Source organism: Dipodomys ordii, unplaced genomic scaffold, assembly GCF_000151885.1.
Source record: "Dipodomys ordii isolate 6190 unplaced genomic scaffold, Dord_2.0 Scaffold150, whole genome shotgun sequence".
Classification (NCBI taxonomy): domain Eukaryota; kingdom Metazoa; phylum Chordata; class Mammalia; order Rodentia; family Heteromyidae; genus Dipodomys; species Dipodomys ordii.
The window spans coordinates 2,837,491-2,861,961 of NW_012267366.1; the positions used below are offsets into that span (position 1 = coordinate 2,837,491).

General features: G+C 41.4%; 1 protein-coding gene across 1 annotated transcript in view; it reads left to right on the plus strand.

The window, feature by feature from the left end:
- Window positions 1–3,218: 3,218 nt before the first annotated feature.
- Egfl6 (EGF-like-domain, multiple 6) overlaps window positions 3,219–24,471 on the plus strand; it is a 46,205-nt gene continuing 24,952 nt past the window's right edge. The window contains exons 1-3 of the mRNA XM_013032103.1: window positions 3,219–3,292; window positions 17,333–17,445; window positions 22,878–22,970. Of these exons, the coding sequence (XP_012887557.1) occupies window positions 3,219–3,292; window positions 17,333–17,445; window positions 22,878–22,970 (280 nt within the window). The remainder of the gene's footprint in view (window positions 3,293–17,332; window positions 17,446–22,877; window positions 22,971–24,471) is intronic.

Genomic DNA, 24,471 nt, shown 5'->3' on the forward strand with positions numbered 1-24,471 from the left:
AGAAAAAAGCCGGAAGTGGTGCTGTGGCTCAAGTGGTAGAGTGCTAGCCTTGGGCTGAAGAGCTGAGGGACAGCGCCCAGGCCCAGAATTCAGGCCCCCCAACTGACAAAAAATAATTAAGAGGTACTACAGGTGCCTAGCTACTTGAGAAGTGGAGATCAGGAAGTATCATTTTTATTTCCAGTAAGAAGGATGATCAAGAATAAAATGATAAAGTTTGAGGGAGAGAGCTAGGTGGTAGAAATCAAAGGCATTAAGCCACTATGTATGAAATCTCAGACAAGGAGATGCAGTTGAACACAAGCTGAAGCAAAAAGTTTACAAGACTCCATCTCAACAGGTGTGGTGCCACACATCTGTCATTTCAGTTCTGGTAGGAAGTATAAATAGAAGGATTGTGGTCCAGGCCAGCCTGAACAAAAGAAAGAGACCCTATCTCAAATAGAACCAGATCACAAAGGGCTAGAGGCAGGGCTCTAGCAGTAGAGTGCCCTTCCTAGCAATTCTGAGGCCCTGAGTTCCTACCTTGGTACTACAAAAGAATCGAGATGACATTTTTGTCTACAACAGGAACTTAATCAAGGCGATCAGGAAAACCTGATGAAGGATGAAGGGAAGAACTGTATGGTAGAAACACAAGGACATTAAGCCATTGTGTATGAGATCTCAGGCAGGTTGATTCACAGGTAGGAGCTGAGTTTTTCCAGTTGTCAAATGTGGACATTGACTCACATTAATGTTTCTCACACTGGCTTCCCATTAGCATCAGTTGGGGAGTTTCTGCAAATTTCCTTCCTCATGCCATAGCTCAAACATTAGAATCTCTGAAGAGGGAGCCCAGGCTTCAGCAGTTACAAAGCTTCCCAGGGGATCCCAGAGTGCATCTAGCTGAACTTGCCAACTGTTGGCCCATGGGACCTCCACTACCTTCATTGTGGTCCTTAGACAAGCAGCATGAGCTCACGAGAGAGTTTTAGTAATCAAGATTAGGACCTTATCCTTATCCTGGTCAAGACCTGTAAACAGAATCTACATTTTAACAAGATCCCTAGGTCAGCTGTGATGACATCCAAATTGGAAAACTCTGGCCTAGACGCTCTACCACTAGCCAGCTTCCTTCTGATGCTGTTTCAATAATGTTTGAATGTGCCAGCCATATCATGTTACAGAAGTTGTGTGTGTGTGTGTGGATTGCATGGCCATGCTCAGAAAACACAACAAGCTCCCATCGCACCTGTTTCACACGGGAGGCTGAGTAGAAACTGATAGGGGAAGAAAAATGTCTGTATAAGGTACAGACAATTTTACGAGATTCTGATCAAAGATTGCTTTTCCTTTGTAGAATGAAGTAGATGCCCCTAAAGAGCAGTTGCCAAGTTCCTCTTCAAAGGCAGCAGCGCCAGTGTGGTTATTAAAACCACCTGCCTCCAGGTGACAATTTGTATCTGCCATCTCACCTGGCAACACATCATTTCCACATTCTTCTCTGTTCCTCGTCTCAGTTGACAGCTTCTTTGTCCACAGCTCCCCCAAGGAATAATAGGCAGGTTGGCCAAAGAGTGTCTGACCTTCCCCAAAGTGACTGGTTATATATAGTGTTTATCACCTCCATAAACCTGAAAAACAAAAACAAACAGTGGCAAAATGCTGGAACTGAAACTACAAACCAACGAATAAATATCGATGCAAGATTCTACTCCAGAATAAGAAGGCAGCCTGGTGCCAGGGGATCATACCTGTGAGCCTACTTAGGAGGTTGAGCTCTGAGGATAGTTGTTTGAAACCAGCAGAGACAGGAAACTCCGTGAGATCCTTAGCACCAAGTGACTACCAAAATGCTCAAGTGGCAGAGTGCCAGAATTGAGCAAAAATGCTAAGGGACAGACAGTGTCCAGGCCCTGAGTTTGAACCACAGTAATGACACACACACATAAAATCTTCCCCATTATGTCTCACATTTCACTGGCCAAAATGAAAGCATAAGACCATAAAACTAAGAATCAGCTATCACATTTACAATCAAGACCAATTGTGTTTCTCTACGTTCCTTCGTCTTATTGCTAGCCCCCAGTCACAGGTGTGTTAGGGCGCTACCAGTGTGTAAGATTGGATCATCAGTAGCTTGGCAGCAGCTGCTAGTCTTAACTCAGCTCATCCATGGTTGAGCAAGTTGGCGAGTATCCACTAGGTTTTACTGAGCAGCCCGGCTTCAAGCCCAAGCTCTGCGGGTAAGATGGACCAGGTAGCTTGGTTCCAGCGATTCTTCATGTTCTCTGGGCCACTAATCTAAGTAGCACAAGGTCTTCTCATAGCCAGGATAAAAAAAATAAAAATAAAAAAGCTCAGGTGTCTTAAGGCCTGGGCTTGGAACTAGCACGGTTTAACTTCACCCTCATACTACCAGCCAAAGCAAATCCCCTGGTCAAGTCCAAAGCCATGTTGTGGGACCATAGAATCTGCCCCACCAAGAAGCATCCCAGAGAGGATGGATGCTGGGAGAGGAAGAACAAATCACAACCGAGAATATCAAGACCCCAAAGATGTTAGCCTGATCAGTATGCCCCGTTTCTGCCAATGCTGACCCTCTATTACAATATCATCTGCGGATCCCATGGAAGTGAGCTGTTGTCAACAACCATGAGAGCTCACTCAGCAAAGGACAAAATTGTGCCAGACTTGACCTTTCACCTCTAGCATCCCATGCTTTGTAGTTGCCGAAAGAAACCTTGACCAAGTAGGGACACTTGAATGCCAGGGAAAGATGATCTCGTGTCATTAGGAACCGAACCCTTGGCTTTTCCACTAAGCCCTGGCGCTCAAGCAAGTACCACCGCAGCATGTCTCCTATCTGAACACCGTGGCAATGAAGCCTGACCCCCGACGAGCGTGAAGCCAGATGAGGAGGCTGGAGACGTTTCTGAGTGCACCGAGAGTGCCGAGGACTCACGGGTCGTGCTGGCTGGAGGCGGGTCCCGGCCAGATGTTGCACCGCCGCCCCGCCCTCCCTCGCTCACCCGGGCCCCCTTCGTGCGCACCAGAGCCGCGGCGGCGCGCTTCGCCAGGGCACCCCCTCCCTCGGGTCAATCGCAGCCGCGAGCGCCCCTCAAAAGCGGTCGCAACCGCGGAGGGCTGAGGAGAGAGGAGGCGACGTCCCTCTGGGTCCCGGATCCCCGCAGGCGCCGGCGCAGCAGGCAGGAGAGAGGCTTGGCTAGAAGAACATGCCTCCGCCCTGGGGCCTCATGCTCCCGCTACTGCTCCCCTGGGTGGCAGGTGGATTCGGGATTGCGGCCAGGTGAGTATGGAGCTGGTCCCTTGCCCCTCAGGCTTCAACTCTCCCTTCCGAGGCTCTTCGATTTGACCCTTGGCCCACCAGGTAATCGCGCGTGCAGGGCTGAGCGCTTGGGTGCCTGAGCGTGCTGAGACTCGATTCCACAGCGATGCCAGGCTTTGGGGGCGCCCACGCGCTCCCCTCTCGGTGCCCCTTGGGCCTGGGCTTTGCAAAGCAACTAATTGCCTCCGTATCAGCTGACTGCACCTGGCGCTCAGGTGTGTGTGTGTGTGTGTGTGTGTGTGTGTGTGTGTGTGTGTGTGTGTTGTGCATGCAGCTGAGGGGTCTGTAAGGACTCAGTGCTCTGTGGGTGTCTGTTGTGGGGACCCCTCCCCGCGTGTGTGATGGTCCCCCGGGGGAAGGGGGCGGGAGAGTGTGAAGTTTGGTGTTTTCCGTTGTATCCAGAGGGCGCCAACTGGTTGTGGGTCGCTGGTTGTGTTGGGAAAGGACAAGAAACTGGGGATGGTACAACGAATGGTTTCATTGTTGTTGAGTTGAGCCAAGGAAAAGCTAGGCTGCTTTCCTCCCTTGGCTCCTCATTAAGGTTCATCAACTGAAATAAAAGGACGTGGTTGTCAGGTGAGAGGATTTTCACCCTCGTTATGCCGCTTCCTTATGGACTCATAGCTCTTCTGAGCCCCGAAACATTTTTATCTACTCCCGCCCCTCGCCCCTCCCCCCACCCCATCTGCAAAGCCACTTAGTAAGCACACATAGTGCTTCCTGCAGATCAGGAATGTGGCAGGACTATTAACCCACCCAAAACGAACCAAGCTGTGGGGGGCCGGGGGGGCTGTTGTTATCATCCCTGTGTTGTAGAGGCAGAAAATGAAGCACAGACAGGTCAAGTGACTTGCCCAAAGAGGCATAGCAAATACGCAATGGAGCCAAGGATGCAAGATAGTGTGGCCGACTGGCACTCCTCTCCACCAACGCAGTTGGCAAACTTTTGGGGAAGAGCCACTAGAAAGGGTCTCTTGGTCTTGTGGGTGTGATGTCCGGCTACCTCCTTGGGTGTGCTACAGTGCTGTTTCTCACTGAGGTGCCTTTGACCTTTAGTGTTTGGCTACATCATTGTATGGGGGGAGAGGAGGGACTGTCTTATGAACCATGGGATGTTCTGCAATATCCCCAGCATCTACCCACTATATGCCAGTAACCACTCTGACAGTATCGCCCATCCCCCAGGCAAGTTGTGACAATGTAAAAAGTTCTCCGGATATTGCCCTAAATTCCCTGGGGAGTAAAATCACTCACAGCTGAGTGAGATTTTTTTTTTTTTTAGTTCTGATTTCTAGGGAGATGAGGATAAAAGCCTGGGTTTGGTTCAGACTTCTTAATGGTGGTCCTGATTGACTTTATTTAACTTAAAGGAAAAGAAATCTTTCATCAAAGTTGGCTATGGTATTAAGGGATTTTGAAATTCAAACAGAGCTAACCTCAAACCAGGTTCTTACAGCGTGTGATCGTGAGGTTTAATTTCTTTCCCATGATAAAAAATGTAAGCAGATGCAATGTGCTCATAATCACATTTTCCTTGAACATTGGAGGGTCTTGTCTTGCTAGAAAGCCCATTTGAGAAATACTAAGGGTGATGTGGAGGTGAGACTAATAGTTATTTAGTGGCAGGCAAACTGTGACCTCCAGGAGCTCCATTTTCAAAGTGCCACCAAACTAAAAGCTGAAAAGCCCTCCTGAGGAACTAAGGAAAAATCAATGTCCGGATTCTGCCATTCTGCACTTTTCAAGATGTGAAATGTGGTTTCTTTATACACTGTCAGGTTAGTGAGCTTGTATGTTTATTATCTGCTGCACGTGCTTGGAAATGTCAAGTGGTCAGCTCTTCGAGAACTGCGCAGGAATGATGTTTAATTAACTCCAGTTTCCACCTTAATTTACATAGAAGATAGAGCACTCACTGCAAAAGAAAAAAAGAGAAGAAAAATGTCCACTAGTTATTTTCTATTTATAGGAAAACCTATGGCTGGGACATAGCTTTAGTATATGCATTAAATGTTTTGCAGTGAAATGCTGTACCATGATTTTGTGACCTAGGAAATGGTACAGCACTTAAATTGTACTTGTTGTATAAGGGACAATTAACATTCACCAATGAATCATTCATTAGCTGTATGCATGCACCTGCTCTCATGCATCAGATTTGATTTGCCTTATACCTTTTTACACCCTCTGTTTTATGACCTTTGAATATTTATAGGACCTAGATCTTCAGTGTCCACTCTAGCAAATGGTGGTTGTTGAGTGCATGTGAAGTGGCTAACCTAAGTCAAATGTACTATACATGTAAAATACACATTGGAATTTCAAGACTTAGCATGCAAACAGCAGGATAAGTCCACCTAATTATTTTATATTGATTGCATGTTGAGACAGTAGCAGTGTATATATACAGCAGTGGACAAAATGTTATCAAAATTGGTTTCATTTATTCTTAGTTTATTTTTGCCTCCTACATGTTGTAGTCCCCCCTATGTGCCACACACACCCTCAACCCTTTTTTGCCTTAGTCATTTTTCAGATGGGGGCTCATATTTTTTCATGAGACTCTCTGTGGGCCTGAAATTCTTCTATCTATCCTTCATGTGTAGCTAAGATTACAGATGCTAACCAGCTTGTTAGTTCAGATATTATCTACTTTTTGCCAGGTTGATCTTGAACCATGATCCTTCTGTTCTTCACTTCCCAAATATCTGAGATTGCAAATATTTCCCATCATGCCTGGCCCTTCATTTCTTTCACAGTTAAAAATATGTGGCTACTAGAAAATTTTGCATGCCATATGTGGCTATTAATTGCTAATGGACAGCGTGGATATAGAACATTGGTCTGAGCTCTATTTCTAGTACTCCAAGAGACCTAACTGTGATCTTTTTTGCCTTGGGAACAAAGAATAAGTAGGCTCTCTCAACTTTTCTATTCTTGAGATTAAAGTTTGTAGCTAACTCTTACAACATTTCCATCACACATTTTTTTCTCTGTTGTTCTAATGAAAATAATGTGAGACATGAGGGAAAGTCTGGGTTCATACAGAGAGATTTCTTTACTTCAGACCATATATTTTTCTTTTAAAAAATTATTGTAAGAATGATGTACAGAGAGGTTACAGTTACATAAGTCAGGTAATGAGTACATTTCTTTTTGAACAGTGTTTCCCACTCCTTCATTTTCTCTCTGTTTTTCCCCTCCCAACCCCTGTCTCCCCCAAGTTGTAGAGTTCATTTCCAATATAATGTCTAGTGAGTATTACTGCTGAATTGGTTCATCCTTCGTTCCAGCATTTCTGTGTTTCCCCTTCCCCTCCCTAAATCAGTTAAACGTATATACAAGACAGAGGGTACAGAAATAAAAAAAAACAGCAACAAAAGGGAATAAACCAAAGGGGGAAAGAACTGTAAACAGTATAATTTTTAAAACCTCCTGTTTTCATTTCTTGGACTTCATTTAAATAAGACGATATATTATGTGAAGAAATGATTCTCCTCAAAGCCATAGTAAGGAAGTGTCATAATAACAATTCACCACAAACTTCACAAACTTCATGACCTAATCAGATACAAATTTATCATCTGATAATTCTGGAAGTTTAAACTCCAAGTTTAAGTGAGGTGAGTAAGGTCTTAGGTCCTTCTGGAGGCTCAGTGTGTGTGTGGGGGGGGGTCCCATTCCTTGTTTCTTCCAGCTTCCAGCTAACCTTAGCTTGTGGCCACATCACTCAGATCTCGTCTTTCTTTACTTTCCTTTCTCTCTGATTCTTCTAGGTTTTCCTCCTTCTGATTATATCCAGGATAGTCTCATCTTACAATGCTTAACTTGATCAACATCTCCAAAACCCTTCACATGTAAAGTAACATTACCAGATCTCAGGGATCTGGATTTGGCCATCTTTAGGTTAGAGGAGATATTATTAAACCTTCCATAGGATAGGAAAATTGAGTTTTAAGTCTGTTGTTCTTATTTTTAAGGGCTGGATTTCATTTTATATATAATTTTACTGTTTTTGACTTGTCATATCATTCATCTATTTATGCTTAAAATCAGATTTGTAGGGTTATACCCAAAAGTCTAGTGTTTCTGCGAAATAGCAATCATGGAACATGTAACTATAACATAGAAGTCACTCTGAGTGACCCCATTTCCATAGTTCATTTCATTAGCTTAGATAGTAACAAAGTCTCATTTATATTTGATTTATATCCATAAGTAATGGTGACATAAACATTAAAATGTGAGCATACTGTCTAGTCTTCACAAACCATATTCACATTCAACAGCTACTGAGACCCTACCCTGTGAGAATCCTTTCATTTCTTTATTTCTTGTGGTTCTGGGGTTTAAATTGAAGACCTCTTGCTTTCTGGGTATGTCCTGTACCATTTGAGCCATTACCCAGCCCTACAGAAAGCCCTTTTCAACATTATTTCAACCAGTTCTCTCAACAATCCTAAGAAATTGGTGTTATGTCGGAAGTGGTGCTGTGGCTCAAGTGGTAGAGCATTAGCCTTGAGCTGAAGAGCTGAGGGACAGTGCCCAGGCACAGAGTTCAAGCCCCACACCCGACAAAAAAAAGAAATTGGTATTATGTCCATTTGATGAAGGAACAGCAAACCTTGAAGAAAGTAAGCAACTTCTTATGAATTGCACTGACTTGGTCTTGGGTTCTAAGTCTAGTGATGTTCCAATTTTCCAAGTTAATTTCCTCAGGAAATTTAATGCAGGAAAACCTGATATTTTTAATGAAGTATCTGTTCACACATTGTCACTAATAATCCTGTTCAGCTTCACTAATCTAGTGCAATCAAGGAAATAGTTTAGAACAAGTGTTCCTCCTCTAAACACCACGATCTTCCCTCTGTAAGTTTGCATTTTCTCAGAAGCAAACTCCAGACTCTACCTATGATTTTGACAGGTAACTTTCAGGTTGGACATTGACATAACTCTCTTTGGAGCCCTTCCTATTTGATTCCTAGTTCTCCAGCCCCTCCCCCCCCATGTAGGGAAGGCTATCTGGGTGCTTATCAGTTTGTGCCTGTAGCCTGGGATTTCACCAGGGGTGGGGGTGAGGGTGGGGGTGGGCATCTATAGGTACCAGGATTAAGGTGATATTAGGAAGCTCTGGTCAGAGAGAGGGTAAGTATGGCAATGAAAGAATTATAGAAAAAGAAAAAAGTTATCACTGTAAATGAACACTGCTAAGAAATTAGGGTACAGCTGGACATGAGCCTCAGAGTTTTTCTTCCTGAAAACAATGGAGCTGGGGTATTCTCCTATCAGTCATTAATTGAGAGGTTTGGGGAAGGGACTGTCTGTACTTTCAGGCAGAACTGACATTTGCCAACAGAGAGAGCTCTTAGAGATCAGGAAATGAGGCTGGCCATATACCACAATGCAACCATTTTGTTGCGGTAATACAGGGAACTACCTATGAGGAATTTATGTTCCTACTGACAAATTCTAGAATAGGAACTTCTGTGAGGACAGTGGTAGCAGGGCATACAGATGTCTTAAAGTAATGTGGGCTAACTTATATTCATACCTCTCCCCAAAAAAGGTCATGTGTTGAAACCAAAAATCTTAGCAAATCAAAATGTAACTATGAGATCTTTAAATGGGATTAAGTTCAAAGTGAGATCACTCTGGTAAGCCCTTATCCAAATGACTAGGGACCCTGTAAGAGAGGAGGCTTGACACAGCCACACACAAAAGAACAACTGCAAGGACACAGGGAGAAGACCATCGGCAAACCAAGGAAGTGAGGCCTTGAATGAAACTAAGCCTACCTACACTTTGACCTTGGACTTCTAGCCTCCAGAACTGTAAGAAAATTGATTTCAGTTGTTGAAGTCACCCAATGATACTTTGTCATGGCAGTCCTAGAAAACAATGAGCTCAGAAAAGATAAAAACCTCATGAAGCCAAAGAACAAAAGTTCACTTGATCTGGATTTTCTGTCACATATGAACTGAAAACTGAGCCTCACAGGTCAAATGACATTGGGGTTCTTAAGCAAGGTAGACCTATATTTCTCTTGCACGTAGGTGTGAGTAATTGAGCTCTCATAGCACTTGTGGAATCAGAAACTTGTTTCCAATCACTTTTGGATTCCACCAGAAGACTTTCCCTGCATGGTCTAAAGTGGCTTCTTGAGCTCCAACAAACATCTCCGCATTCCAGGATGTGTTTGGAAACAGCAGGAAAGAAGACCAACCCTCCTTGCTTTACGACCATATCTGAGAAGTTGTTCATGGTACATCTGCTTACATCCCATTGACCTAAACTTAGTTCTGTACCATGTGTCACAGAAGTGAAATTGGGAGATGACATCTTTTTGTCATTACTTTTTAAATTGTATTTCTTTTATTTTTTGTTTTGTTTATGTGGTACCAAGGAGTTGAACCTAGGACCGCATGTGTGCTAGGCAGGCACTCTACCACTAAGCCACATTGCCAGCCCCCTATGTCATTATTTTTAAAAGGGGTTGAAGCCAGAAGCCAGTGGCTCACACCTTTAATCCTAGCTACTGGGAATGCTGAGATTCAGAGGATTGAAATTTGAAGCCAGCTAAGGCAGAAAAGTCTGTGAGAATCTGTCTTCAAAATAACCAGCCAAAAAGCCACGCTAGAGGCATGACTCAAGTGGTAGAGCTCCAGCTTAGCACGTAACTTAAATAAGTTCGACAAGTACAAGACCGTGAGTTCAAATCCCAGTAATATGAGGGGAGGATACATACATACATATATATATATATATATATATACATATGAAAGAGCCATTTACAATGTCAAATGTAAACTACAGATCGCACCTCCAGTTCTACAGATGGCATGAGGATGTTTACATGATTTGCCCAGGATCTTACAGTAAACAAGTGGCAGATTTAAAGGTCATGTCATCATCCAAGGATAATTAAATCACTTTCAAATATAGTGTTTTGTCCAGAGGGATCAGTACTGCATATAGTTTCATCATGGCAAAAATGAGTTGATATCCCATTGGCTAACCCATATATTAGATTAAAATCTATATAGATACCTTAAGATCAAGAGGATGAACCATTACATCACATTTGTTTAGAGATCCTAACATTGTGTGTTCCGTAACCTGCTGAAAATACTTCCAGGTCCTGGAGTATCCATTTCAATCATAAACATTCTTTAGATCTGCAGGCCTTTCCTGGACTCTTGTTCTTAAATCCCTTCCACATTAGAGAGAGTGAGATTCTTTGAGTATCCCTGGACTAATTGGACTTGCATTCTGTCTCTTAAAGATGGATGCCACAATTCTAACTAGTTAGGGAGAATGAACGTGTAACACTGGGAGCTGTGACAAAAAGTAAAAACCTAAAAAAAAAATCAACCAGGAACAGGTAGCTCCCACCTGTAATCCTAGCTACTCAGAAGGCTGAGATCTGAGGATCATGGTTTGAAGCCAGCCCAGGCAGAAAAGTCCTCATGAGACTCTTATCTCCAGTTAACCTCTTAAAAACTGAAAGTGGAACTGTGACTAAAAGTGGTAGTGCTTTCCTTGAGTAAAAGAGCTCAGGGACAGCCCCCTGCCCTGAGTTCAAGCCCCATGATGGGCAAAAAAATGTCAGTAACAAGCAAACCTTATGACTGTACCATGTTGTCCCCATTTATAATTTTTTTTATTTGTATGGAAATATTTAAATATAGTTAAACATCCACAGAAGAGGTTTAGCTTCTCCATTTGTCTTGGAGAATATCATGAAGTTTCCTGGAATCAGACCATAAACAAGCATACTAAGAATTCTGGCACAATATATTTTCACAGAAAATAAGGAATCCTATGCAGAAATACTATACTACTTACACAACACGTGGAATGTGTTTCAATTAACTTCAGCTGTAGAGACAGTGATTTTCTGATTAATTGGATCAATGGAGGAAGCAAGCAGCATAATTCATTAAAGGAACTCTGGCAAATCAACATATAGCAAAGACTCCTTCAGCTCAGGCCTTCTCTCAACACAGACTTGATCACTTACAATGATTCAAAACTGAATGCCCGGTCTTTTATATGTCAACCATTATTTACAGAGAGCTGGAGAGGGGAAGGAAAGAGAGAGACAAAGCTGACCAGCCATTTAGCCCTCCCAAGGTGGCAGGGGATGCTGGTGAGATTGATTTAATCTAAGATCAGACCTTCTACGTTGATAAAGTTCTTTGTATCATCACCTGAGTTTTTATCAGGCTCCATGAGGTTGGATCAATCCAGCCAAATGCCTAAAAAGCTCATTGATGTCATCTCCTAAATTCCAATGGATGATATTATGCTTTAACTATCATCTATGCAATTCCAGAGTAGACTGGTCCAAGTGCACACATTAAAAAAATGGATGCCTCACAAATATGAAATCAACTGCAATTTCTACTCATTTCTTCATAAGGTTTTTATACAAGTAGGTTCATATAAGGAAGAAACAATGAATAGTTCACTTTAGGGAAAGCAATGGCTTTTTAAATATTACTGTGGGTAATGATAGGCTACAACATAAAACTACCTCAAAATCTCAGTGACTGAACACAGTAGAAGCATATGTCTTTCCCTGGCTGAGAGTAAAAGTGAAAGACTCTACCACATGCCTTCCCTGGGGCCAGCCTCCTTCTATCTTTGAGCACCATCTTCATCTCCAAACATTCCTTTTATTCAATGGATTGATGAGAAGAGAGAAGAATCTCATAGGAACCTTGTGAATCTGGCCTGGAGGTACCCTGTATTCCATCTACTCCCAATTCACTGAGCCTCGCCAGTCACATGACCTCACCTAACTAACAGGTAGTTGTGAAATATAATATAGTTGTGAATCCAGGAGATATAGACATGGGTTTGGTGAGCACTTAACCTTTTTTCCATGATCAGTCAATTCTTCAAGTGTCTATGAAGTCACAGATACTTGGTCACATATAGCATAGAAAATTGCAACTTCATTATCCATAATACTCACCACCAGGAATTAAAAAAGAACTATCAAATTAGTGATGGAAAACCTAAGGAGTGAGTACAAAATCAGAGCAAAGAGCAAGCAGAGATTGCTGGCAAAATAATCCTGATCATTTGCTTACATTTCTTGGAAAATCCTTTGAGAGCTCTGTAGAAAGAAAAGTTAAAACTTTTTTCTAAACAGTTTTTAATATTTTTAATAAAATAATATATTGAAGCCATGCTTATATGTGCTGGATTTCTTCCTTCCCCTGGACCATTTTGTTTCAACTTAAGCAAACATTTTAATAATTATTTAATAATTATTTTTCTTTTTAATCTAAAATGTTGAAATCATTGCATGTGTGTATTTTTAAAATGGCAACATAGAACACAAAACTGAGTTCTTGGTGTAATAAATCAATTTTCTCCAGCAACTACAAATCAACAAGTTAAGTATTAGCAGTTCTATCTACTAATCATTTTCCCCTTTAAACTAATTTCCCTTTTTCATGTCCAGATGTAGAATTTGATGATTAAGCCAGTGAAATCTCAGTTGTGGCTGGCCCTTTGAAGCCAGCTCACAAAACTGGGTGAATACATGGACCTCACGCCTATCACTTATAAGGCATGTGGCTTATTTATGGCCCTTGTTCCTCTGCTGGTTTTTCCTAGAGTTCTGATTCAAGCTGCCTGATCTCTTCCAGGAAATGTGCATAGAACATGTAATCACAGAGCTGCCAGGGGTAGAACTGGTATGCTTTGATTTGTTCAATTCTCTATCCAAATCCATTTTATAATTCTCAAATATGAATTGATTCTTACACAACTCCCACCCCCTCCCCCATATAGGGTTTGAACTCAGGATCTCTCACTTGCTGAGCTAACTTGCTTGCTTGGCTGCCACTCTACCACTTGAGCCATGCCTCTAGTCCAGGTTCTTGCTGATTTTTTTGGAGATGAAGTCTCACTGACATTTCTTCTCTGGATGGCTTTAAACCTCAGTCCTCCAGATCTCAGCCTCCTGAGTAGCTAAGATAAAAGGCATGAGCCACTGTATATATATTATTTTTTGCCAGTCATGCATTTTGAACTCTGGGCCTGGGCGCTATCCCTCAGCTCTTCAGCTCAAGGTGAGCAACTTGGCTCATATATTTTTAAACCAATGCAATTAAGACTAGATTTGATAACAAAATTCTGATACCTTCCAACAGAGCTATTATTCTAAGTTGCATTTGAAGGAATTTCTTGTTATGGATAAGGAACATTACTTTATTCACAAGTTTTTGATGACCCAAGTGTCACTCATTAACACTTTGGAGAGTTTTATAAGTGACACTTTGTATGACATCAAAAATGATGGCTTGGGAGAAATCAATCCACCTCAGATTTCTTAGGTTCGCCTTTTCACCTGAAGGCAGGCATGTGAAAGTAATAAAGCTTGAGAGAAAGGATCTCTCTGGAGAGCTGTGGTCATGTGCAAACAGTGCATGGATTTCATCTTCTGGTAACTTTCGACTTTTTGCTAACCCCGGGAGATATTCTTGGCAATCCAAACTAATTGAATTTGACGAGGACATAGGAAATACGCTTGGCCACCTGTACTAGAGATCCTAGGATGGCTTCTAATTAGTCTTTTAAATAATATCAGATTTCAACAAATCTCCATCTGTTTTTTGTGTAGCTTCATATCTAACCATTTCAGAAATCTAGTTGGAGGCTATTGAACTCTCTTTAAATCTGTGAAGGTTGTTGCATATGTTGCAAAATCTCTATTTCTCACTGCTTGGAAACCCCCCATAGCTCTCTGGAGCCTTCAGGATGGACAAACTGTTTCTCATAGACACAGTCGTTGTCTTTCCTTCTCCTGCTTATCTCCCTGCCCCTTCTCCATCACACCATTCATTTCAGCTTCCTCTCTCCCAGAAAATCCCTCACCCACCCATCTCAACCTAGCCACTATATCTTTCTCTAGCTCCTAAGAACTCATCCTTTTGGTACAGTTCCTATGTTGAAGTATAAAATTCAGCCTCACATTTTTGTGTGTGCCAGTCCTGGGTCTTGAACTCAGAGCCTGGGCATTGTCTCTTAGCATATTTTTTTCCCTCAAGGCTTGTACCACAGCTCCATTTCCAGCTTTTGGGTGACTTCTTGGAGATAATGGTCTCAAGGACTTTCCTGCCTGCCTGGTTTTGAACTTTGATCCTCATAATCTCAGCTTCCTCAATAGCTAGGATTGTAGGTGTGAGCCACTGGTGCTAGTTCCACGGGCTCCCCTCTCAACATATCTAATATCACTAATCTGACTTGCATTAATAAAAGCAACTTGTTACAGTAGTCATTGTTGTCAAAGTCCAACTATCCAACTTTCTACTTGTCTCCTTTATATCATCTGCCAATGATCACTCTAAATCCACATGGGCCCAAACCAAGTCATCATTACTCTACTTCTTAACATATTCCTCCAACATTAGGCCTCATTCCAGAAACAGCACTCTACCATTTGCATTCTCCCACATTCTACACCCAACTGAGTAGAATTCAAGCTCAATGAAGACAATGATTGTATTTCTCTTTTTGTTGGTGATGGCTGGAAACTAACCCAGGATTTGAAACATTATAGATAGTCAATAAATCATTGTTGAATGAATAAGTGAATGAACAACTCTAATCCATTACCATGGGGTTATTTTTTTTGGTTCCACCCAGAACCCATCCATTTCTCCTTACCTCACTCCACTGCAAAGAACCAGAATCTGTCTTCTGAGCCAACTGACATCCCTGCTCCCAATATGCCTCTTTCCAGTCCATTATCTGAAGTGCTGCCATCATAGTATTTTTTTCCTGAAGGAAAATGATATCAAACAACCTTAAAAAACAATCTTTAAAATGGTCGTTTTATGTTATGTGATTTATATCTTAATTTTTCAAACATTAATATAAAATAAAATTTGGGAGGACATCATAGTGTTTGGGCTACCATTTATTTGCACAGCACACTTTCCTGTCTAGTAATCCATGGCTGCTTCTTTGGACATTGTAATTATGTGTAGGCTATGGCCAAGATCATGATTATCCCTTGTAGAATTGTTAGCAATATATAGATTAGATCATGATATGTAGCTGCACTATTTCTCAGTCAAAGCTCTTTCTTGGGCTTTTTAATGTAATTCAGTAATGAAGAGTGCTTGACTAGTATGTAAAGGCCTTGTGTTCAAACCCCACCACCAAAGGGGGGAAAAATCATTCTCACAGAATTCTAATACAACCTGCCATGTTGTTCTTGCTGAAGTATTTCTGTTTAAAACATAAACTATAAACATAAGATGACAAAATTTTCCCATTATTCCATGTGCCTAAGTAAGTGTTTGGAACACAGAAAATGCTCAATAGATGTTTTCGTTTTAATGGGAGATCAGTTTGCCATCCAGGAAAGGTTTTGCAATACCTGGAGTCGTTTCTGATTGTCATAACTGGAGGGATGTGTACTTCTGGCTTCTTTAGACAGAGGCCAGGAATGCTGCTAAACAGCCTACACTGTATGAGACAGCCCCCAGCAACAAAGAATTGTCTAATCTAAAGTATAAGTCACGTAGAGGTTGAGAAACCCTTTTCCTAAGTGACTGACTAAAATGGCTTGGGAATTTATTTTTACAATAAAAAAGAGCGCCCTTCCAAAATAAGCAAACAATAAAATCATCCTTGCATTGTGTGCTTGCAAACTGTATCCTATAGCTCTTAACTGAGAAACAAGTTTGTAAGAGAAGCAGACACTGAGTGAAACTCACAGGGTTGTCCAACTCTGTGACCTTCCCTAAGATATTATTAACTAGCATAAAATGCAGTCCTGCTGCAGAAAGCACCTGGTAAAAGGTGCATTTTTTCTATTAAAGAGCCAGGAAACATTTTTACAGCACATTTAATATGCATGAGAAATATCAACGACAGCCCCCCATAAAATACACTAAGTGAATTTTTTCTTCCAGTTTGATAGCAACCCCGGTCAAGACTATGACTTTAAGTTGAAAAGCAAGCAAAGAGCTTCATCCCCCATCTGCATTACTTAATGTAGTTTCTGGGGGACACTCTTCAGACCTCTAAATCAGAGGGTCAGAAAGCTACCACCCTGAAACTAAAGCTAGGTTGTCCTTACTTAGCCTATGAGCTAAGGCCAATTTTTGCATTTCTAAATATTCAAGAATTCATCAAAATACCATGTCATAACACATGAAAAACATATTAACTTCAAATTTCGCTGTCTATATAAAGTTCTATTGGGCTAGTTATGCCTATCTGTTTACTATGGCCAATGGATGCTTTTGTATGTGGACAAGAACCTTATGACCCTCAGAGTCCCCCCCAATGTATGCCATCTGCCTCTTTAGAGAAAATGTTTGCTGACTCCTGCTCAATCGAGTTTAGCAAATTTTGTTTCCAGGAGGCTGTGAGGAATGAGAGCAAGCCCTGGTCTGGAGTCCCGGGTACCTGGTTCTGTGGGGAACAGGCCTCTTTCTACTCTATGGCTCTGAAGTTTTCTCCTCTGAAATGTGAGATGATTTGGCAGAAAAATCACCAATTCTTATCTGTCCATAGTGATTCTAGGCTTTTTGATGGTTCCCAGGTGGCCAATGAGGTAAAAGCACAGAGTTCTTGTCTGGGCCAAAACCTCATGGCCAGTTAGTCACATCAACACACTCAGCACTGAAATAGAGCCAAGACTGGAGAGGCACTGGGCCCATACAGAGCAGATTGGACAAGTGGCACAGTACCGGGTATGAAAGCAAACATATTTAGTCACTTTCCTATAACTTAGCTTTATAGACTATATAAGTCAATTTCAATTCTTTTAACCTTGAGGAAGGAGGAAATGGACAAGGCTATTGAAAAAGGCTGGCAAGGAAGGTGTATGGAGACTGCCAGTTTCATAATTCAGGTTTTCAAAATGGAATCTATCACTAACTTCAAGGCTGTTGAAACAAAAGAGGTATGGAGTCTCTATTACCTTTTCTGTTTTTCCAATACTAATGTGTGGTTCTTTATCCACAGTCCAAGGAATCACGGGTTGTCAGTCCTAGCACGCCAGCCTGGGGTGTGTCATTATGGAACTAAACTGGCCTGCTGCTATGGCTGGAAGAGGAACAGCAAGGGAGTCTGTGAAGGTAATTTTTATAAAAATTCAAACCACCTGGCACTTGGGTCAGGCTCTTTGGTTTTTGGCTATAACACCACAAGCACATCATCAAATCACCAGGAGATTTCCCAGGGTCAGGACATGGATAATTATCAATACCCAAGGTCTCATTCTCAGTGAGATCTCTTCCTCCCCAGTATGTGGCTAATACCATCACACCTTACTTTAGGAGACTGCCTTACCAATCATTTCTTTTACTATCTTATTAAGTTTAACTGTGTTGTTTGTTTTGTTTTGTTTTTTTGATCTGAAGAAACTGAGATGGGCCAAAACAGGCCAATTAATTCCTTTTTTAAATTTAATTTTATTGTCAAGGTGATGTACAGAGGGGTTACAGATGCACAGTAAAATGTGAATTTGATTATTACTTACTCAACCAATGGGCTTTGATTACAAAAAAGATGCCTTTTTGCCAGTCCAGGGCCTAGGCTCTGTCTCTAAGCCTCTTTGTGCTCAATGCTAGCACTCTACTAATTGAGGCACAATGCTCTGGCTTTTTCTGCATAGTTTGTTGGAGATGAGAGTCTCACAAACTTCCTGCCTGGGCTGGCTTCAAACCGCAATCTTCAGATCTCAGCCTTCTGAGTAGCTAGGATGACAGGTGTGAGCCAACAGTAAGTACCCAGCTTAAAATATGCTGTTTAAGTTAGAGATTTGCTACTCATATTTTTAAAATTCATAAAAGTCTATTTCTAAATGGTATCAGGAAACACATGCATATACAAGTATTTTAAGTATTTTATGATTCTTTTATATAGATTGAAAAGTAAGATTATCTGCCTAGGACTGAAGTTTCTCAGATGATGTGTTACAAGCTCTGAGAAAGGCCTCTGGTAGTTTTAAAGAAAATTAGGAAGAGGAGTAATGAGCTTAGCATTTGGCTGTATTTTGCTTTATGTGACTTTCCATAATAATCGATATTTTTAGTAGAGAAAAATCAAATCTACATTTCTCCAAGCCACCCGAATAGACATGCATCCCTTCTGAATAAGAATCTTTTCTCTCTTTCCTCATCTTCCCATCAGGTAGTCAGTGCCTGATTCTCATCCCTTATTTATTCAATAATAACATAACAACATGTATCTTATTTTAGGGTGATATTGATTGGGATGAATTGTACTCATGAACTGACATGTTGAATTGCACACCCTTGGTTCAGCAACTTAAAGATAATAAAATATATTGCCAGGTGCCGATGACTTACGCCTATAATTCTAGCTACTCAGGAGGCTAAGATCTGAGAATCACGGTTCAAAGCCAGCCCAGGCAGAAAAGTCCTTGAGACTCCTATCTCCAATAAACCACTAGAAAACTCGAAGTGGTGCTGTGGCTCAAGCGGTAGCATGTTCGCCTTGAGCTGAAGAGCTGAGAGATAGCGCCCAGGCCGAGTTCAAGCCCCATAACAGACAAAAAAAAGATAATAAAATATAATTTAAAGCCAGGCACTGGTGGCTTATGCCTGTAATCCTGGCTGTTCAGGACGCTGACATCTAAGGATCAGAGATTGAAGCTAGCCACAGCAGGAAAGTTCATGATACTCTCATTTCTAAGTAAGTACCAAGAAAGCTGTAATTGAACCTGTGGCTCCAGTGGTAGAGTGCTATCCTTAAGCAAAAATACTCAGGAACAGTGCCCAGACCCTGATTTCAAGCCCCAGGACTGGTACAGACACACACACAATTTTTTTTAAATAAAATGCTGCTAGGTGCCGGTGGTTCATACCTGTAATCCTAGCTACTCAGAAGGCTGAAATCTGAGGATCATGGTTCACAGCCACCCTGGGAAGGAAAGGCCATGAGACACTTATCTCCACTTAGCCACCAGAAAACCAGAAGTGGCATTGTGGCTCAAAGTGGTGGAGCTGTAGCTTTGAGTACAAAAGCCCATGGACAGCACTCAGGTCATGAGTTCAAGCCCTGTGACTGACAATCATCAATCAATCGATCAATCAATTGCTATATTAGGAATAACAGTGCTACCTATCTTCTTGTTTGTCTGTTCCTGCCCTTACTGCATCCTCTTTGGCTGGCCCAAAACTATTCAGATTGACCATAGGTAGGTAAATTTAGCACTTGACATGTGAAATCCATGTTCCATACTACACAGATCTTATGCCATCACAGATCCCTTCTGATGTGTTGACAACTATATGATCTTCATATACTCAAAGAATATTAGAGTGGTTCCCTCATAGAACCTGTATAAGTTAAAATGATAGATCCTTACCCTGACTGGATGCATAATGTCATGATCAAGAGCATTGTGAACTAGACCAATGTGAGTGAGCTTGGGCAAGCTAGGTAATCCCACTAAGGCTGCATTTCCTCCTCTGCAACATCGATCAGAAAATCCATAGCAGAAGAATTAAAAGAGGGTGCTTATTACCTGGCACACAGAAAAAATAGTCATCTCATTAAGTACCATTGATTCAGAAAGGGATAACGACTCTCAACACAGAATTCTGTCCTTTAAAGCACAGGTGATAGGAGCATTAAAAATGTCTTTTTTTTCTTTCTCTACATACAACATAACACATTTTATTTGAAGTCAGTCAAGAGGAAAGGGGCAAAATCCATGTGTAACACATGATTTGAAATCTTGCTTACCGTCACATGAACTCAACAACTATTACCATAAAACTTGTAAGACCCCTGAATGCCATTGGTAAATAAATGAGGGCAAGCAGCTTTGGATTTCTGCAAGAGCTATTCTTTAACTGGATCAAAGCAGTGTGGCCACAGTATATGCAGCCAATCCCATTTTCAGTGCTTTCATGGAGTGTATAGTTATGTTACCAGCATGAACGATTTTGAAGCAAGATAAAAGATCAGTCTCAGAGGGTTGAGGCAAATTGTTCAATATGCATATTTTGCAAGCTTTAGAGAGTGTCGGTACCTCTACTAGTTCAGTATTTTGGTTTTAAGTTGCAATGGCTTTTCTAAAATCTAGATCTTAGTTCTTATCTGATATGTATGGTCTTTCCTGATAGTAAAGTCATATGTCCCTTGAAGCATCAAATAACAATAGTAGTCTTTGATTGCTGAGTTTCTGATTTTTAAGCCACAATGTGGACTGAACAGGAAGGAGAGCACATGTCAACTTGCCTGAATGATCAGACACAGACTTTTCTCCTCCATTCATCTGTTCACTCTTTGTTTCACTCAAGGCCCTTCCTCCCCCTTGGAGCTTTCCAGCTCTTGACCTCTGCCCCATCTGAATCTGTTCCCGGCACAGTCTGATCACCTCCATATCATAAACCTTAAAATTCTTGTCATTTTAATGAGATGGAATAAAGAGTTATCCACAAAAAAAATCCCTAATGAAAAGCTGCATTGGAAGGGGTTGCAAGTGAGCTGAACAAGAGAATTGGGCTATATAAAACATGCTTCAGTCTCTAGCCACTATAGACACAAAGTGAATTTCTCTTTGCTGTGGATTGGCTGTCCAAGCCACTGATCCCAAGTTGCTGTAAATTGAAAACATCTTTCTGAAGCTTTGACCTTAAAGCAAGGGTATTATTCACCATTTCTCCTATGTACTATTTGGCATTGATCCTGGGCTTTCCTGTCTGGATCATGTTGGAAATCAGTTTCCAGGGAGTAATCAGAAGTCTTCGGGGCTTAGAAAGAGATTTATTTTTCTAACATCTGAACTTAAAGCTACATCACCAAGTATATATCCATAACAAAATAGACACTGGAAATTAAATTCTAACTCGACTCTTAAAGTGGAAAGATTTTACTAGGAAAAATGTCCCCTACCTTCTCACTTATGATTAATTCAGAGATATTAAATGTCCCCCTACTAAAAGTTGTATACTATATTGACTAACCAAAAATATTTGCCCCAGGTATGGTGGTGCATGCTATAATCTCATTACTTGGGAGGGGCAGGCAGGAGACTACCAATCTCTTGGCTACATAAAGAGAGCGTGTCTGAAAAATCCAAGAGTTAGAAGTGTTGCTTACTGGTAGAGCACTTGCCTGGAATATAAGAAGGCCTGCATTCCATCCTCAGCACTATAAAAAGAAAAAAATATTTGCAGATGTAGTAGGTTCACACTATAGGAGATTCTGCAGGAGGAACTATGAGGAAGTTCTTGTGAAACTTCAAACCAAGTAGTAGACAGAAGTTGAGAATAAAAGTCAAATCATGCTTGAGTTTTTTAATAAGATAAAGACTGATCAATTGCACAGGAGAAGCCCACCAACGTTCTGTAGAATTTCCAAAGTTGGGCGGAATTTCAAATGTGACTGGAGAAATCTGTGATGACTTCTGGAAGAGGCCATGTCACATAGCCCTGGAAGGATGGGAAGGACATTAACCATTATTGGAGACAATGTTCCAGAGAGAGAGAGAGAGAGAGAGAGAGAGTAGCAACGCATAGAAAGAGGCAGAAAGCAAAAAACAGATCTAGAGAATGGTAGGCAATCTACTGTTGTTTATGTCCAGGGACAGCTTAAATTAAAGCTGGAAAAGAAGACCAGATCATAATGGGATCATTTAGTTATAGCATCTGTCAAGAGGCAATAAAAATTGCATGATAACTCTGCAATATGTGGTATGATCAGAGCTATGTTTTTAGACACTTTAATGTTGTATCTGGCATCAGGAAATGTTTGTGCAATTGTTTCATTAAGAGTAATTCTATAAATCTACAGGGCAGAAAGGGAGCAAGGGAAGAAACAAGGCAGAGGGCTGGTTTCAAGAGAAGTCTAAGCTTCCTCCTCATCCCACAGGGAGCTCTGAAATGATAAGTATACCCCCAAAGTTTGGCTTGCCAAAAAAACAAAGAACTAGAGGCAAGAGACAGAAGGAAGAGGGAGGACATTAGCACTTCCCTCCGGCTTACTGTGAGGTCTCTTCTGCCCAAACTCCTTTTTTGTTTCATTCTGGTAATATTAGGGTTTAAATGCAGGGCCTCATATTGGTGGTCTGATGCTCTTTCATTTGAGCCAAATCCCCAAACCTTCTTGCTTTAGGTTATTTTTCAGATAGAGTCTCATTTTCCCCCCAGGGCAGCCGGGAACGCTGATCTTCCTGAGTAACTGGCATTACAGATCAGACTCTTGTTGCTCTGCAAAACTGGCTGACTCGAAGGGGAAGAGCTTTATAAAATGTCTTTGAATATCCCTGAAGGTGTGGCGGTGCTCCACAAATCAGCACACTCAATTGGCAATTGTTGGATGATGGGTAGGAGGGTTCCATCTTATTTACAAGGGAAAGTCCAGTATCTGAAAGGTGAAAATGGATGAAAGAGGAATCAGAGGAAACTGTACAACCCCCAATGAGTTTTCCACCATGCAGAAGCTAACTGACTTTGGTGTATGCTCATTTCACTGACAACTGCCTCTGTTCTTTAAACACCAGGACATCTTTTTGTTGTTGTGTTTTTCACAGCTGTATGCGAACCTGGATGCAAGTTCGGTGAGTGTGTGGGACCAAACAAATGTAGATGTTTTCCAGGATACACTGGGAAAACCTGCAGCCAAGGTCAGTACAACAGCTTAGGCTCATAGGATGAATTTGATCACTGAAGGGGGTGGGAGTTGGAACAAAAGATGGTGCACAACATTTCAAATCTTCAAATATAGGGGGGCTTCAGGACAAGATTCTTTCAGTCAATCTTTTCTCATTGATAAGTGTAAAAATTCTGATGTTTCTGTCAAGATACCTGATGAAAGGCTTTTTGTGTGTGCCAGACCTGGAGCTTGAACTCAAGGCCCAGGCACTGTCCCTCGGCTTCTTTGCTCAAGATTGGAATTCAGTCACTTGAGCCATACATCTACTTCCAGCTTTGGGGTAGTTAACTGGAGATAAGAGTCCCTCAGACTTTTCTGACCAGGCTGGTTTCTAACCTTGATCCTCAGATCTCAGCCTCCTGTCTTGGCTAGAACCAACTTCTTGAGAGAGGTATGTCAAGAATTACATGCTCCCTGCTAATTCAGTTGTATCTCTCACCAGAGGTTTCAACCCAGAAAATTTGCTTTGAATTCTACACCAAGGCAATTTCTCGAGCAGTTTTGAATGGACCATATTTTTCATGGTAGTTTTCAAATCCCAGTAAGCTATTAACACTGAGGGAGTGATCCAGTTGGCTCAGGTTGTGGGATTGTCTGTCTTCCCCTCATAGCCTCCCCTCCCATAGCACATATATCCTTTCATGTGACAGGCCTTAACCTTCCTCTGATAGCTTTCCCCGAAATGTTCTTTTCAAGAGATGAGTCAGTCACCTCTAAGTTACAGTCAAGTCGTGGAATATTCCTGGCGTTTTCCATTATGTCTGATCAGCATGTCCAATCCCCCCCCCCCTTCAAGTGGTTAAGGTCTGTGAAGAAGATGGTACGGTAACAGGCAATGGAGAATGGAATTTGAAATGTCCAATTAGAGTACTGGCAATTTCCTATCTTTTTCAAAAGAAATAGCATTCATGTCTTTATTTCTCAAGAGCAAACATTGCCAGTTGCTATACTGAATTTTTATCTTATATGAAGTTTTGTTGTTTTATACTTTCTGTATCTTCCTTAGGGAGGTTAAAAATATGATACTCTTCACACATGATTACATTGCCAAAGACAAGATCCTTTACCCATAATCCCTTTAAAAATGTATTTTCCTTCTGTGTCACTTTTTATTGTAAGGAAAATGTTACCTAATTGTGAAGTTTAAACTTTTTTTCCAGAAAACACTGAAAAACAAAGAAAAGAAAGGCAAACCATGGCTACATTAGAAGTACATCCTTCAAGCTTTTGTTTTTGCTTCCGTATATACTTTACTGTTGTTTATTTTACAAGTTTGTAGTTGATCTTTATACACAGCTCTGTGAACGTGTCTTATCCCTTAACAACATCCTGTAAAAAAATCTTTGCATAGCATTCAATGTTCTCCAGTCTCATCCTAGATGCCTGCCAAGGCTCCCTTTAGAAGGGTCTGAGCCAATGCAATTGGGCCAGCTCACAGCCACCTAAATCACTGTTGCTATCTGCCATCAGCT